This window comes from Scomber scombrus, chromosome 10 (genome assembly GCF_963691925.1).
Source record: "Scomber scombrus chromosome 10, fScoSco1.1, whole genome shotgun sequence".
NCBI classification, from domain to species: Eukaryota; Metazoa; Chordata; class Actinopteri; order Scombriformes; family Scombridae; genus Scomber; species Scomber scombrus.
In genome coordinates this window covers 14,242,652-14,260,052 of record NC_084979.1, presented here as the reverse complement: position 1 = coordinate 14,260,052, position 17,401 = coordinate 14,242,652, and the positions used below count along the sequence as shown (strand labels likewise).

At 38.8% G+C, this 17,401-nt stretch overlaps 2 protein-coding genes across 2 annotated transcripts; both read left to right on the top strand.

Moving 5' to 3' along the window:
- Nucleotides 1–657: 657 nt before the first annotated feature.
- On the top strand, nucleotides 658–8,814 carry ampd2b (adenosine monophosphate deaminase 2b). The gene is made up of 17 exons (XM_062426844.1): nucleotides 658–702; nucleotides 812–942; nucleotides 1,029–1,097; nucleotides 1,201–1,300; nucleotides 1,426–1,624; nucleotides 2,109–2,250; nucleotides 2,406–2,495; nucleotides 2,921–3,050; nucleotides 3,140–3,334; nucleotides 3,486–3,617; nucleotides 3,743–3,906; nucleotides 4,117–4,243; nucleotides 4,338–4,501; nucleotides 5,697–5,817; nucleotides 6,062–6,235; nucleotides 8,360–8,470; nucleotides 8,599–8,814. Exons 1-17 carry the CDS (start codon nucleotides 673–675, stop codon nucleotides 8,812–8,814), a joined length of 2,295 nt encoding a protein of 764 aa, XP_062282828.1. The 5' UTR covers nucleotides 658–672.
- A 4,758-nt stretch (nucleotides 8,815–13,572) lies between these two features.
- Nucleotides 13,573–17,372, top strand: LOC133987795 (glutathione S-transferase Mu 3-like). Its single transcript, XM_062427238.1, has 8 exons — nucleotides 13,573–13,733; nucleotides 14,999–15,074; nucleotides 15,167–15,231; nucleotides 15,317–15,398; nucleotides 15,620–15,717; nucleotides 15,804–15,899; nucleotides 16,620–16,730; nucleotides 16,950–17,372. The coding sequence occupies exons 1-8, from the start codon at nucleotides 13,698–13,700 to the stop codon at nucleotides 17,040–17,042; spliced, it is 657 nt and encodes a 218-aa protein (XP_062283222.1). The 5' UTR covers nucleotides 13,573–13,697; the 3' UTR covers nucleotides 17,043–17,372.
- The last annotated feature ends 29 nt before the right edge of the window (nucleotides 17,373–17,401 follow it).

Genomic DNA, 17,401 nt, shown 5'->3' with positions numbered 1-17,401 from the left:
AACCTTCTCCCCAGGCGTCCCGAGTTCTAGTTCCGAGTCTTTTTCCGTCTTTTTCCACCCCCACCCCCCCGTTTTCTCTTTGTATAAAACTTGCAATGGCAACAATGGAGGGTATTAGCAAGTGTAAGTGCTGATGGGCTCTCTACCCGAATGGTCTATTGTGTCTTGAGGCACAAACAGCCGCTGAGTTCAGACCTCCACTGTTGTGTAAAGGCCTTCATGACAGAGGAACAACAAGCTTCTGCAGACAGTTGAGGTCATTGTGAAGTAGTTATATCTTAAAGGAAATAAGAATCATAGAGAAAATACACTCAGTACGCTCACTGAAGTAGTATTGATTCATATTTATGTCCAGCCCACTTTTTTCTGGCTGGCTAAAAAGAGAAGACATTTGCTATTTTTGTCGAGGTTGATAAGCTCATTGACAGTTAACAGGACAAAACTGTTGAATCTTTTTAAACTGGAGTGAGTTTCTGAAATGAAAAACAGTGTGGCTCTTCAAAAAAGTCTGCATAAGATGCATAATTTTCCCTCTCATTTTATAGCTTTCCCTCTTTCTCCCCCTGTTTATCTGCAGTTGATCTCCGTGGTGCCCGCCACCTCCTCACTTCCCAGCATTCTTTGCCTGGGATCCCCGTCTCCTTAAAGCAATCCATTGACCTGCGCACATCCATGGACGGAAAGTACAAGGAGATTGCTGAGGTCAGTGCTCACTTATTGTGCACAGTTATAGCTTTATTTTAAGTATACTTGTGTCCGGATGTGTAAACTTTGATGATGTTGTATGAACTGAATGTGTGTCTCTGTGAAGGAGCTTTTCTCCCGCAGCCTCACAGAGAGTGAGATGCGCAGCGCCCCCTATGAATTTCCAGAGGACAGCCCCATCGAACAGCTGGAGGAGAGACGTCAGCGCCTCGAGCGGCAGATCAGCCAAGATGTCAAGTAAGTGGGTAGTAAGTGAGTGACTGTGTTTGTAGTCCGACTCTGCTTTGATGATCCCAAAGTGACCTCAGACTCTCTGTCCTCAGGTTTGAACCAGACATCTTGCTGCGAGCCAAACAGGAGTTCATGAAGACTGACAGTGCCACAGATCTGGAGTGAGTGGGCCCCCTGATTATAGGCAACAATGATCTCATTATCCATTCTAATGTGTTTCTCAAACTGCCAAAAAAGAACATTTGTTTATTGATCTTCCGTTAGATACATGAAAGAGCAAAGCCAAACTCCTGACCTGCAAAGAGAGCCAGTTCCAGAGAAAGAGTACCAGCGGGTCACTATTTCTGGAGAGGAGCAATGTGGGGTAAGTCAGGCACGACTGGTAGAAAAGAAGTATGACATAAACGCTTCCCACTGAATTTCTTTTGTGTCTCTCACATTTAAATAACACCTCCTCTCCTTTTTCTTCCCTCATCCCCTTTTATCTAGGTCCCCTTCACAGATCTGCTGGATGCTGCCAAATGTGTGGTGAAGGCCTTGTTCATAAGACAGAAGTACATGGGTCTGTCCATGCAGAGCTTCTGCAGGACCACCACTCGTTACCTGCAGGAGCTCAGCGAGAGACCCCTAGACTTAGATATCTATGAGGAGGAGAGCCCAGAGACAACAGAGACCACAGTCACTGCAGGTATACACACATGCACACAGTAGCCTACTATCATATACTGTGCACTAAAAATATTTATATATAACCAATAAAATAGGAGATCCAGATTTGTGCTCAAATAATTTGAGCTCTGAAAACTATTGATGGGCAATTATTGCTGTTTCCTAGCATTTTATATCGAAAGTATTTAATCGGTTCACCAAAACACATAATTAATTGATGATAAAGGTAATGAGTACTTGTACCCTTCTTTTTGATTACTATATTCTAGCTCAATTTATTCAGAAAAGATAAATAATCTGATGTTAATATGGCAACAAGTCATGTCCAGTGTCATGTGTAGTACTCCTTCATTAAGACATAACAGGGCACACCCACAGATTTCACAATCCATCTGTTCCACACCCCTGAACAGGCTGTCACAACATGCAGGCCATCAAAATGAGACCTTAGCTGCATGTGCGTTACCACCTCATTCACAGTGCCATGTTCTGTCTTCTCTCAGACGCCACAGTGCACCCACCTGTTTCTAAAACGCACCCGTATGTGAACCTGGACCCTGCCAGCATGCCCCCTGATATGGGTTACGGCTGCAAGATGGTGGACGGTGTCATGCATGTGTACACGACGAGGAACTTAATGGAAAAGTGAGATATTTTTAATGAATCACTTGCATGCACGCGTTTTATCATCCGGTCCTTGATATGGTTGGATGCCTGATTCTGAGTCTGTTTTTAGACTCAGTTCACACATTTCTCTGGCAGCAGGGAGTCTTCTGCTTAAGTTTTCATGTTGCTAACAGGTGCACAGAGCTGGACTTGCCGTATCCAGACCTGCAGGAATACATCGCTGATATGAACGTCATGATGGCCCTCATTATCAACGGACCAGTGTACGTTTTCCTCATTTTTTCAATGCATACTATAACTGAAATGATCATATTTGACAGTTCAAATTGTCTACCACCAGGCATGTTTGTTCCCTGTATCCTGTATGAAGCATCTAGTTAAAAATGCCAGCAAAATAGTTTATCAAAATCGCAGTTTGGCCCACTGCAGTTATCAAATCGCAGAAAGCACAATTTTTATTAAAGGCAAAATGTGTCGTGCTGCAGTGATGTCCTGGTCTAAATGTCATGTTCTGCAGACTTAAGATAACATTGTTTTCTACAGATCCCCACAAAAATCAGACTATACTCATTTTAATGTTTTATAATATGTTTCGAAAATGAAAAATATTATGTAAAAACATAATTCATGTGTTGTTCATTTTATGAATATTGCAGAAAGTATTTGTTTTTGGTTTCTTTCACCACAGAAAGTCCTTCTGCTACCGCCGTCTGCAGTATCTTAGCTCCAAGTTCCAGATGCACATCCTGCTGAATGAGATGAAAGAGCTCGCAGCACAGAAGAAAGTCCCACATCGAGACTTCTACAATATCCGCAAGGTAAGTTGAGAGCTGTTCCGGCTTGTCCTAATCAAAATTATTTGTCACGACCCAGAGTCAGATTCCCATATCTAACTTTTGCTTTACAGGTCGACACACATATCCACGCCTCGTCCTGCATGAACCAGAAGCATCTTCTGCGTTTTATCAAAAGAGCCATGAAAAAGTATCCTGCAGAGATTGTGCATGTGGAAAGAGGAAAGGGTCAGACGCTTATGGAGGTGTTTGAGACCATGAACCTCACAGCCTTCGACCTGAGTGTGGACACCCTGGACATGCATGCAGTAAGTTACACCCCTGAAGGATAGTGCTAATCAGTTCACAAGAGTGCCCTGGATGCACCTTCAAGGCTGAAATGTCAAATAGAGATTCAACTACACAGCAGGCTAAGTACAAGATAGATTGTGACACAATGTTTTAACTTTTCCTTTGCAGGACCGTAACACTTTCCATCGCTTTGACAAGTTCAATGCCAAATACAATCCCATTGGCGAGTCCATCCTGAGAGAGATCTTCATTAAAACGGACAACCACATTGAGGGGAAATACTTTGGTCACATTATTAAGGTGCTAACTGAATGCATAAACACTCATTGTTGCACCTTTGACACTGCCGCTCACGTTCATGCCAGCAGATTGACTGTGTGAGGCTCTTGCGCCCTCTGCTGACTGTTTGTGTCACTGCTCCTCAGGAGGTAATGGCTGACTTGGAGGAGAGCAAGTACCAGAACGTGGAGCTGAGGCTGTCCATCTATGGGCGTTCCAGAGATGAATGGGACAAACTGGCCAAGTGGGCGGTGAAACATCAGGTCTACTCAGGCAATGTGCGCTGGCTCGTGCAAGTGCCGCGACTTTTGTGAGTAATTCCAGTGGTGGATATTACCCAATTACATACTTAAGAGAGAAATATTGTATTTTTTTGTTCCAACACATTTATTTAATGTACTAAGTAGTTACTTTCCTAAGTAGAATTTTAAATATAAAACCTACAAAATATGCTGCATTGTTATAGATGAAATTGCCTCATAGGTTTTAAGTGATTATCATTTTTTTTTTCTTTTCAAAGTGATGTCTACCACACAAAGAAACAGCTGTCCAACTTCCAAGAGATGCTGGAGAATATCTTCACGCCTCTGTTTGAAGTTACTGTCAACCCCGGCAGTCATCCAGAGTTGCACCTCTTCCTTCAGCACGTACGACATGTTTGCTGTGGAGTAATGCGTTTGATTATTCACATGTGGCCAGACCTCAGCGGGTTTACGAATCTGCTCTCCCTCCCTCACACAGGTTGTGGGGTTTGACAGTGTCGATGACGAGTCAAAACCAGAGCAACATATCTTCAACCTGGACAGTCCGCTGCCAGTCAACTGGACCGAGGAGGACAACCCGCCCTACTCCTACTACCTCTACTATATGTATGCAAACATGACTGTTCTGAATCACCTGCGCAGGTACGTGACCACACCTCACTTCAACTGGATGCCATAATCTGCTTTTTCTTACTGCCAACAGTCCCAGATTGTATGGTTTTGTGTTTAAAGCAAATATAGCAGCAATCATTTAGGGAGATTATAATTATAATTTTTCCTGACATCAAAAAGCATAACGTTTTGTGAAGAAATGTATATCTCTTTTATATTTTTACAACTTCTGTAATAAGAAGTCTAAAAATGTGTGCAAGACACCGAAGCCTGCTGTCATAATTTGCCTCAAATGACAGGTTTCATTGTCACAAAAAGATTTTAGTTAATTATTTAATGACAAAAAAGGATTGACATATTAAAACACTAAAACATCTTTTCATCCCAGAGACACAAAACCACTTTTAAAAGATGTTAAAGAATTAATAATAATAATAATTAATAAGTTTATTTCAAATAATAGTGAAATGACAAACATTTCCATTTAACTTTTCTAAAACATATATTTTATTTTAATTTCAGCATCTCACACAGCAAGGAACAATTTCAGTGCAATCTCACATTTAGACATGCCAGTTTTTCCTTGTTCAGTTTCCAGCTGTCATCACATTTAGCCACCAGCTATCGTATAAAACATGATACATACAGTGACATTATGTAATAAACAGTTACTAGAGAATGAGAGACTGTATGGCAACTCCACCTTAATTCAATTTATTAAAATCTTAATTCAAAAACTTTTATTATAAATAAGGCTTATAATAAATACCTTGATATGGATATTGTGACAACATTATAGGAATGACTATTTTTCACAAAATATATATACATTGAGATTTTGGATAGTGGATAAAGACATTAATAATAGAACAGCTTCAACAATCTGGTAAATTCTGAAATGCAGCTTTTAAAACCAGGAAAAGACAGCACTTATGCCATATCATGATATTATAATATCCAAAATCTCAGACAACCTCTAGTCTCATATCACGATGTCGATATAATAATTGACATATTTCCCAGCCCTAGTTACAAATACAGTTTGTGCAAATTAAGTCATCTCTTGCTTTTATCTGTCATTTGTTTCATATGAGACACTGGGAAACCTAAATTAGATGTTAATTTATGAAGACTATACTTTGTTGACAAGCAGAGCTTAATTCGGCATTACGTCCCTCCAAGCTTTTGAAGTCTCCTTCCTTGTATCTGTGTCTTTTGGTTCCAGGCAGCGGGGGTTTCACTCACTTGTACTACGTCCTCATTGTGGCGAGGCAGGGCCAATCCATCACCTGGTGTCTGGTTTCATGCTGTCAGAGAACATCTCCCATGGGCTGCTGCTCAGGAAGGTGCTGCAACCTTAATATCACATTAGATGCATAATTTTACACACAGAGAGGAGAGCTTATCCCTAACAGTTTGACAGGAATTATGAATTTAAGAAGAGTTGTACCAGCCTCGGCTCATCTTGATTATCTAGATTTGTACTTTAGTCATAATTCTGCTACCTTAGACGCTTAGCTGCAGTGTTAATGCACTATGGTGTATTGCTTATTTATTACAACACAACATTATGCCTTATGTGCTCCCCAGGCTCCTGTGCTCCAATATCTGTACTACTTGGCCCAGATAGGCATTGCCATGTCTCCCCTAAGCAATAACAGCCTGTTTCTCAGCTACCATCGCAACCCTCTGCCAGAGTACCTGTCCAGAGGCCTGATGGTCTCTCTGTCTACAGACGACCCGCTGCAGTTTCACTTCACTAAGGTCAGTGCACACAACCAGCCAAACGTGTAGCATCCTGCATTTCAGAGTTTTAGATTTCCTGTAAAGCAGGTCTTAATCCTCTAAGATGTGAGAATGAGGAACACTGTATAACTGTAACCATACAATATTGTACTAATAAATGCACATTTTAAGTGGGAAACTGATTTTTTTTTCATTTGAGAACTGGTGCATGTCTAATTAGAAATGCCCTACATCTTGATTGCTTTAATTAGGCACATGAAGTACACACAGATGCTGCATAATTGAACTGCAATTAACACTGGCATTGTCTACATGTTTTTAATAGTACTAATAATACTGGCTTAAATCTGTAGGCACAGGGCAAGATTTTGGTACCGGAGATGTTCTGGTTTCCATTTGTGGTCTGTTTGTAGTCCGAGTAGAATCCATCAGCCATCGTCTGACAATGATTTAGCTTTTTATTTGCTTTTCTTTAATGTATCTGTATGCATTTACACACCTGTTTATAGAGATTAGCCAAAATATCGTCTGGACCATCTCAAATTGCTAACCGCTGGCTATACCAGGAGCCCCTAAATATTGACTGTTGCCCCCAGAGGCTAAATAGTAATCAGACAGATAGCCGATGGGTTCCAAGATTGATAAAGCATTAATTAGGGGTCCCAGTGGGGCTTGACATTTAAAGGGACCTAAAACACACAGGATTATAACACTGATTATTAGATAATGAGACAAGCTGTTTTTAAACTGAAGAATGAAAGATTTTCTTACACAGACATAAAGATAGATCTATTTTAAGACTTGGAATTCATGTAATCCTTAGAGGTTTCATTAAATGAAACCCTATTTTTGATTGCTGATGGTTTTTCTGCAACAGCTGCTTAATGTGTTATCATTAACACATTACGTTTTAATACCTACTGGCAGTTTCCTGCTTGACATTCAGGTTGTGTATTCATGCACAAAGGATTCACATTTCAAGACAAAATCTGGAGTATTTTGTTTGGGTGTGCAGTAAACAGATGCACAGGTTGCTCTTCTTCTGTTGCATTTCTTCTGTGCATATGTAATTTCAAAAGGAACTCCGGTACCTGTGTTAATAACATACTTAATTCACCAACAGTAACTTCAGATTGAGGTGGTCCCCTACTATAAGAACCTTAGCGTCCTTGCGGATAACAGGCTGGATTGAGAACACCCGTGCCATTTTTACAAAGGCCCAGTCCAGGCTGTTCTTCCTCAGGAAGCTTCGGTTGTTTGATGTCAGCAGGTCACTCTTGAAAGTATTTTAGCTAGTGTGTTTTTTTAAGCTGCTGTCTGTTGAGGGTGGGGATTGAAGTCAGAGGGCAGAAATAGGATCAACAAGTTAATACAAAAGGCAGGATCCATCATTGGTTTGCCTCCTGACTCACTAGAGGTGGTCATGGAGAAGAGAGTAGGCAGGAAATTAAGTAGCATCCTGCGCAATATGGACCAACCATTGTACAGTGTTTTTAGTGAACTGAATAGCTCCTTTAGTGCCAGACTAGTGATGCCAAGGTGGTCTTTAGAAAGATTCAGAAGGTCCTTTATACCTGGTGCAGTGAGGTTTTTTAATGAACATTGTTGTTGTGTGCTGAAAGTTGTGGATTGTTTGATTGATGTGAAGACTTGCACTTATCTTGTACTGCCTGAGTCTGTATGTTTCCTTGCTGTGTGTTGGCTGTCTTGTGTGAAGGTGACATTCAATTTCCCCTCTAAGGGATTGATAAAGTACCTCTTATCTTATTTGGTTACCCCACAGCTGTTTTTGCCAAACGCATTTCACCCGCTTTTCTCAGGAATGATTATTTGCCTCCAATTAGTTTCCCTGTAAGGATGTTGAGCAGTGTTCATAAAGGAGGAGGGGAGTTATACGAAGATTTGTTTGAAGATATTACTCAGTATTATTCTGTAGAATGTACTCAGATCTTTTGCAATAAAGATCTTGAACTTGGACCTCTTCTCCTCGACTCTACATTCTTGCACCCACAAATGTATTCACAGTGAAGTTACAACTCAGATGCTTAAGATTTAACCAAAATGCTGCAGTGTCTTAAAATTCCTTCAACAGGCAGTGTATGTTTAATCTCTTTATTTATTTATTTATCTTGCTCGGTTCAGGAGCCGTTGATGGAAGAGTACAGCATCGCAGCTCAGGTGTGGAAGCTGAGCTCCTGTGATATGTGTGAGCTGGCCAGAAACAGCGTGCTGATGAGTGGATTCTCTCATAAGGTATCAATTACCTTAACTATCAATTATCATCATTACACATTACACATTATCCAATTTTATTGTGCACAATGATAACTGCGCCAGGAACCCCCTGCAGACGGTTTCATTTTGTTCCTCTTCTGGATCAGGTGAAGAGCAACTGGCTTGGCACACACTACATCAAGGAGGGACAGGAGAGCAATGACATCAGACGCACCAATGTTCCTGACATCCGTGTTGCGTACCGGTATGAGACCATGTGCGAGGAGTTGAATTTAATCACACAGGCCATCCGCACAGATGAGCTGGAGACCATCGAGGAGGAGGGCAGTCTGTGTATGGCAGCTGTGCAGAGAGAAAAGTGAACAAGTCACACAACCCAACACAACAAAACAAAATTCTCACTACATTCCCTGTTTTCACAGTGGGACTTTGTACAGATTTGCAAATGAACATATCACACCTGTGAAAAAAGAGAGAAGCTTTGTTACAAAGAGATTATGAGAGTTGCCACTGTGGCAAGAGGACCTACTATCTGTGTATCTGAGGTGTTAACTTCTTTAGTTATTTTCAGTTATTCTTTGTTTGTGATTTCAAGATGTGTCTTGATCTATTTATTTTTAAACGATTATATTTCCATGGTTTGTGGCGACATTTCTGTCATTGTCTATTTCATGTAGCAAGCCTGATAAAGTTCTCACTTTCAAAATGTTTAACCTTTTAATACAATTTACATACTGGATCCAAGAGTGACCGATCAAAGAAGACAATCAGGAACAATTTTGCAAAGTTAAGCACCTACTGTTACTGCTTACGGGACCATAGCTAACATTTAGTAGACTGAGGTCATATACTTGTTATCTTTTCTGGCAGTTTTAAGGTTGTTATGACCTCAGAGGAGATAACTTTCTACCCTTAAATTATTTTACATGGTGGGTGTTTTTGAGGCTGATTCCAGTTTTTATAGAATCCACATGTTTAAAGCTTGAGTATGGTCTCCCCCCTCTTTATGATAGTAAAGAGGGGCACTGTCATTGTTCCACACAGACATGCAGCATTGATATGTTTTGACGGTCAATCAGAATTTGATCCATTCAGTCCTTTAACAATTCAAAAATCTAGAAGAGCTGCACGATTAACGGCCAAATGGTCAGCATGGAAATGTCGTGCTTGACAAAAGATTTTAAAATGTTGTATACTGGCAATGATAGGCTTAATCAGTATTATGTGAACTTGTTTGACAAGAACTTAAATGTAATGGACATTCATTTATATGTAACAGTTCGACACTGCAGCTTTAAATTTGGCTACTAAATAAGATAAGTGCACAAAGTAGACAACAACATTTAGACCTTAATTTTGGGGGTAAAAATAACAACACTTCATTTTATGGTCCTAGAAAGTTTCCTGTTAACAACTGTTAAACTGTTATTCGTTTTAGGCAGAAGCTCCAAAAGTAATGCTCAATTTAAATAAAACTTGCAGGAAATATAAATTAACAATTATCTCAATATAAGTAAGTATAAATAATCCAGAATAATAAAGAGAATTTATTATTTATTTACAGACTTTATTTTTAGTGTTGGGGACGACTGTGACTGATGACCGCAGTAAAATCTTGGATACAGCCCTGATTACTTACCAAATCACCAACTTTTGCTCTGTGAACATGTACCTTCAAAGAATATTTGAGTCATATTTAAAACACTACACAATTAGTTTTTGTCTATTAGTTAGCATTTTAAACTGTAATAAACCACAGGATAATACCTCATGCTGTATAACTGGTTGATCTTCAATATTCCTGCCCCTGGCAGTTATATTGGTTACATGTTTCCTGCTGCTCCTTGTGATATTCTTGCTGTTTTTTCTTTTACAGTCTTTAAAGTGATTCAGTAGGGTTGCATGAAGGCATGTCACTATTGTTTCTGGTGTGCAGTAATGCTACTGAGTTGTAGCATCTGATTATACTAACTTACTTTGTGACATTGTTTCTGCTGACAGTCTGAGCTTTAAGTCCTGATATCATCTGACCTTTTTTTCTGAGTATAGTGAATAATGCATGATCTGTTCCTTTAGTTTTACGTATTGTACAACTTCAACAAGTAAAAAAAAAAAAAAAAAAAAAACTGCAACAAGTGCCAAATTCATAAGTACACTCATCTTTTCAGAGAACTGAAAGTTGATGAAACAGACAAACCTTTTTCAGTTCCTGCTTTGTCCCAATGTTATCAGGAGGATGACTTGTTGCTACTTCAAAGCACAGTGTGTCTCCCATGTGATTCTCTGTGTTGTTTGTGAAATATTATTTAATGACATCTGTGTCTATGAAAAATAAATGTTGTTAATATTGGCGCCTGGTTATGTTTTATAATGGGGGAGCAAACTTGGAACAATGCGTAATTGTTGGGGGGTTTGGGGGTCCTCCATCTGCCAAAAAAAATAATATATATATAATATATATATATATATATAATATAATAATAATTTGAAACAAATGTCCTGCATGTCTACACCACTAAACCTCTTGGATTAAGTTAAGAAACAGCCACCTGTACTAGTCTAGATTGGTTTGATTGAAGGTGCTATTAAAACCAAGAATACACTGAGAGCAGTTTTTAATTGGGTGGATCAGGACAGGAAATAATTAACAAAAGAATGGCAATTCATATTTCATATCTGAAATTATACTTGTAAAAACATTATGTAACCTAAATGGTAGGCGGTTGAGGAGTATGAGGCCATCATGATGGTCAAACAAGGTCAAACAATTTATATGAATGAAATAGCCTCACAAAAGATCATAATATGATTTGTGTAATAAAAGCTGGTTGAAGGATGTTCAACCTGCAGGTTGCTATTCTCAGTACTCACGAGGTCATCTTCAGAGTCTGATCATTGCAACAAAGCACAAACACTTTGGATGAATGAAATGGCCTCTCAATAACTATCTAATTCCGATCCTATCTGTTTATTTTACACATAGTTTTCAGTGGTAGCTATTCTCACTAGCACTACTAGCTCTTGTAGTTGTATACAGGAATTAATAAACAAAACTTCAGAAGCAGACAGGCAGTTCAATTTAAAAAGGTTTCAGGGCTAATGACCAGACTGAATTAATAAAACATATTTACCGCTGAAACTGTAGACTACAAAAGTGGAAAAGACATAAAGAGTGAGAAAAAAAGAACCCAAATATTCATATAAGACAATGAGGTTCAGTAGTTCTTCATTAGTAGGGGCTTTGTGGAAATGTGAGCGAGTAAGTGAAACAAAGCGTGCTTTGTGTGGTGTGTCCATATTTGGCTCATTCTTCTCAGATGTAGGTCAAAGTGAGCAGGAAATTCATCTTTATAAAATTAAAGAATTTCGTTTTTGTGCAGGGATTAATTGTGTCTGTGGTGCCAAAACTAATGATAACTGAGGCAATTCATGATAATAATTCGGATTATTGATTGCAAATCTGTGTTAGTACTTTTTTCTCGTCTACTTTGACAACACCAACTCAAGGTCCGCTAACAGGCTCCTTCTGGAGCTTTAATGTGTTTCACAAGGTCTTAAAAGAGCTATGTTACCAGACCGGTCTCCATGACAACTGAGCCAGTTCCATTCACTAATGAAGACCATTTGATAGCTCCATAAAAATCTAATTAAAAGACTTTGATTTGGTAATGTTTTGTCACCCTGGCACAACTTTTTGTGGCAGTAGATGATTGCGCAATGATCTCTTTTATATTTCACAGATGTTTTGATGCCCCACGTGTTTATGTTAAAGATGTATACCGTAAACCTCTACATAATTCTTGCAGTAAAGCTATATTTTATCCAGGTGGCGATTTGAGAGTGATGCCATCCCCCTTCTTAGCAAAGTGACCAAAATGCATTCCCCTTTTTTACCTGCCATCTCCCCCTCCCTATCCTAGTAGCAAAGAGAGTGGAGTGACAGAGGGGTTATTTAGTTGAATATGTTAGTCTAGTCTGTCTGTCTCATTGATCCTTTATCTGACTGATGTTTGTGTGAGTGAGAATCTATTGTCCTGACCATGACTCCAAAATATCAATAGCCTAACTGTGCTGTGTATTGATGAATCCATGGCACTGTCTGTGGGGCCAACATAGCAGACAGATTTGAAATTGTGCCTTTTTCTCTTTGTCACACTCATCTGACACTTTCATCATGGATTCATAATATTTATCTAAAACTATATACTATGAATCAGTGGTTCTCAAACTTTTTCATATCAAGGACCCCTAAACTCACAAAATTTAGACCACTGGCCCCCATTTGATATTTCCCAGGATCCCCCATCTGATAATAGTTTTATTACAGGAAATCTATGAAACCCAAAATAGTTATACATTCTGTCATTGTGTTACTTATGTGTGTGGGTCAATGACATGATGCTACTTTTTCATGTAGTTTAGTCAAATTTAAAGGGGTTAAAATTTGAAAATAAACGCATGAATACCTTGCACACATTCTTTTCTTGTGGACTGAGTATAACATTTCTGCTTTTAATCCATTTTGAGACAATATATTAGAGGATTGTGGCAAAAATGTCCCAGTGGTGTAACCATCAAAACTTGAACCAAAGAAATTACGTTTAAAACCCCTCAAATTCTTAATAAAACACTGTAGGTAATTAAAATATTTAACATTTATCATTCTTTAAGTGAAAAAATAAATAAAGAAATAAAGAAATTATTTCCCTTTTTGCTTGGGACCCCCTGAAATCCACTAAAGGACCACAAGAACCACTTATATAAATACTCATTTTCTATGCTATTTTGTAGTAGTAGTAGTAAGTAGTATACTCTCTAGTGGAATCTGTCAACTTCATGATCAAAGTGACAAGTAGTAACATGAAGTGTAGTCCTGTTAAACTTTCACTGACTGTCTTTAATCCCTTCTCTGCTAGGAAAAATTGCAGCCTCAACATGACTTGCAAAAAAGAAAAAGGGTTGTCATACTGAGTGTGTCATTTGCAGTCTTTACTTTAGATGGATATATGAAACAAAGATAAATGCATGCTCTGCGAGTATGAGTAGATGTTCATACAAACAAAGGAACCCGGTTCAGAGTGACTGAGCGTCCCGTTCACCCCGCCTACCTCCGCCGCCCCTCTCACCTGCTTGGCTGCTTCACAAAGGGACCAGCCGACCTCCAGCCCCATTCCCTCTCTCCAACCTCCACAGGCAGCTGTGAAAGTCGTGGTCAGCCGCATTTGATATCGGAAAGTGATTCAAAATGACAATGAAACTGGCTTACTGGGATATTCGCGGGGTAAGTTCAATGCAACTAAACTCTCTTTTCCTGCACCGCTGCACGTTAACGTAACCGGCTTTTCACGGCTCACCAACTTTGCTTTTCGTATTCTCTGTATTTTACAATCTACCCGGGTTTAAGTGTTTCATGCGTAATGTTTTATTTTTAAATAATTAAAGATATGATGTTGACTGAGCCTCAGTCGTTAACATGTTATGTAACTGCGGCCCCGGTGTTTCGGTTTAGCTGGTAACCGTGTTAACTGGTGACTCTAGGTGTTCTCCTAATATGTAGTTTAATCCTTTTTGAATACACACTCACCTGTGTTTAATACCTAAGTTATGCTAACCATTTATATAAGTTTAATTGTGTTCAGAAGACTCATTAATCTCTCGTAATGTATCTTGTAATTTGAGAAAGTCGCCAGTTAACACGGTCACCACTTCAACCGAAACACATGCACGTGCTTCAGCTGTCCTGGATATAAAGATATGTGAATAATAACTACAAATATAGATATTAAATATTATATTACTTAGCCAACACCCGGTGTGCTGCAGCTAACTGTTTTAGCTGCTCTCACAGAAAGAGCGACGGTAAAAGAGCTGCAACTCTCCTTCAAGTGGACCTCTGAATGTGATCATTTATTAAGCAGCGAGTTGTGTAAACATCGGTGATTTTTACCGAGCCTCTGAAGCCGTCACCAGGGTTTGTGAGCACCTGCATAGAGCCAGTTTTAACTATCATTGAATTTAAAGGTTAAGTCTTTTAGGTCTCTAAATGGTTAACTACAGAAATGGCTTGCATAAGTATTCAACCACCACCCTGTTCTGGACTTTACCTTGTGTTGTTTACAACGCATTATTAAACTGGATTGTATTGGGGTTGGTAATTTAGAAGTGGCGGAGGAAATATTACATGGTTTACAAAATTACCGACAAATAAAAATCTGAAAAATCTGCTGCATTGTTTGAAAAGTAGCCTAGGTATAATTTCAGTCGACCAAGATTTTCGTTGGTTGACTGCAGCCCTAATGTTACATAAAAACGTGTGTGTGTGTTGTTTTTTTAAGGAGCTTAAAAACAAAATTTAAAGATTTGTACCATAATATAATTTGTTTTTGTTAAAATTGACGTTATAAAATTGGTATTGAAAAAAGTATTTCTTTAGTCTTCATCGATCATAAACTGAAAATCTTTGGATTGGCTTAGACAAAATAAAACATTTGAGGATCATTAAAATCATAACCTGTCCACCATCTCTTATTTTTGACAATTATGCAGCTTGCCCAGCCAATCCGCCTGCTGCTGGAGTACACTGGCACCCAGTATGAAGACAAGTTTTATGTCTGTGGTGAAGGTAAATATTAACCCTTCGGCTAACAGATAAATAGGCACAAGTTTCCATCCAACTTACCCACATCATTCATGTAACCCAATTCTCTCCCACAGCACCCAACTTTGATAAGAGCTGCTGGTTTGATGAAAAACACAAACTTGGAATGGACTTTCCCAATGTGAGTTTAACCTACGGTATTAATAATAGCCTATTATTAATAGGTGAGTTTAACTTATCAACTTATTGTGATTGTCTCACCACAGCTGCCCTACTTGGAGGATGGAGACAGAAAGATAGTGCAGAGCAATGCTATCATGAGATACATCGCTCGTAAGCATAATATGTGTAAGTAAAGTCTGTTTTTAATGCATTCTGCACCTTTTCTTCAAAAAATGGTGCATTTCTTATTTTTTAAATTGTACTTCAGTATTTTCATGTGAACATCAGTGGTTGCATTTTATGGTCTCCTTTTAAAGAAGGGGACCACAATTATACACAAATTCCAGGTTTCAGATGTAGTATCATGAGACTTAGTTTCCTGAGAGTCTCAATAAATCTGATCACAGGTGGAGAGACCGAGGACGAGAAGGTTCGTGTCGACATGATGGAGAACCAGTCCATGGACTTCAGAAACGGTTTTGTTAGGCTGTGCTACGCAGACTTTGTGAGTAAAAAGTACATTTTTTAATGTTAATTAAATCATACAGCTGGGAAACTCCACTAACGTCACCTTCACTTCTCTGATATCAGGACAGTATAAAGCCAGGATACATGGAGATGCTGCCAGGCGTGTTGAAACAGTTCTCGGATTTCTTGGGCGACAAGAAGTGGTTTGCTGGTGACAAGGTACGACACCTCTCAAACATGTTGGACACAATCAATTCTTAAGTTTAATTACACAAAGCTGTGAATAACACACATTTGACATATTTTGGACTTTTAAAGCTGATATGACAAACATGTTAATAGGCACTTAATTGTTGACACAACCAGCAGACATAAAGCAATAGTCTTCATATTTGGTCAGAGAAAAATAACTTTAGCTGCTAAATGCTCCATTATGTTTACCGGCTAGTCCCTAGCGTTGTATATCTGCGTTTGATGCTGGGCAGGTAGCGTTCAGTAGATTTTTTAAGAGCTGTTTTTGCTGAAAACAGCTTCCTGATGTTACTAGAAACAGGTTTAATTAGAGCTGATGGTGAGATGAGACTGAAAACCAAAACAAAGAGCTATAAAACGGGTCATAATCTGCACAGTGAGGTAATTATCTGTGGGCTTGTTACTACCAGCGACCCCTTTTACATTTCATGTAGGGTTGTAACCAATGATTATTTTCATTATCAATTAATATACCAATTATTTTCTTGATTAATCATTTGTGTGGTTCGTAAAATGGCAGGAAATTAGGATAAGTCCCATCCCAAGTTCCCAATGTACATTGTTACTTGTTGCAGCTCTAATAACATGTCATCATTTGACTGACTAACATGAAACTATTGGTTAGTAAAGTCTAGTTTGAGCTATTATATTACTCTCACAGTTTAAATTAACGTTTGTTTACAACAGATCACTTTCGTGGACTTCATCATGTACGAGCTGTTGGACCAACACAGGATGTTTCACCCCACTTGTCTGGACAACTTCAAGAACCTCAAGGCCCTTTTAGACCGTTTTGAGGTGAGAACAGTTTGTCAGGGTTAGGGTTACAATTACCACTGAAAGGTAACCTCAGTCAATGAAGAGTGCTGCACTCAAGCATCTGTTTTTTCTGCTGTGTCGTTGTGATGGTCTGATGTCCTTGAGTAAATTATGTATATGTAGAGCTGCTTTTGTGCTGGCTTTGCAGCTCACAGCAAAGAGTTTTTAATGACTTGGTTTAATTTCATATCATCACAGGCTCTGGAGAAGATTGCTGCCTACATGAAGTCAAACAGATTCATGAAGACTCCTGTCAACAACAAGATGGCCAAATGGGGCAACAAGAAGTAGAGAATAATGCACAATACACTAGAGAAGTAATGAATAGGAATAGAAAAATCATCACAAATGCCACAGAGTCACTAACTTGTAATTTCAGAACTGGAAAAATGTTTTCCTGTGCCATATTTGTCTTTTTATAAATTGTAAACTTCATGTCCTTAACTTGTGTTTCATTCACAAACATTAACATGCCAGCTCTAACAATTGTAATTATATAGAAAAAAAGAAGCAAGTTTGTACTGATATTATGAAGAAACTTTAATTTGACTTAAAGCACTTAAATTTACTTGTTATATTTAATACATTTTTTTGACAGATTAAAGTGAATCTTGTACTGACTATACTGTTTCTCTCTGTTTGGGCCTCAA

Coding starts and splice junctions, on each gene's coding strand:
- ampd2b (XM_062426844.1), top strand. CDS start 673: ATGGACGGAAAGTACAAGGAGATTGCTGAG. Junction 943..1,028: donor CAGATCAGCCAAGATGTCAA/GTAAGTGGGTAG, acceptor CTCTGTCCTCAG/GTTTGAACCAGACATCTTGC. Junction 4,502..5,696: donor GTTCTGAATCACCTGCGCAG/GTACGTGACCAC, acceptor TTTTGGTTCCAG/GCAGCGGGGGTTTCACTCAC.
- LOC133987795 (XM_062427238.1), top strand. CDS start 13,698: ATGACAATGAAACTGGCTTACTGGGATATTCGCGGG. Junction 15,718..15,803: donor GGCTGTGCTACGCAGACTTT/GTGAGTAAAAAG, acceptor CTCTGATATCAG/GACAGTATAAAGCCAGGATA. Junction 15,900..16,619: donor AGTGGTTTGCTGGTGACAAG/GTACGACACCTC, acceptor TGTTTACAACAG/ATCACTTTCGTGGACTTCAT.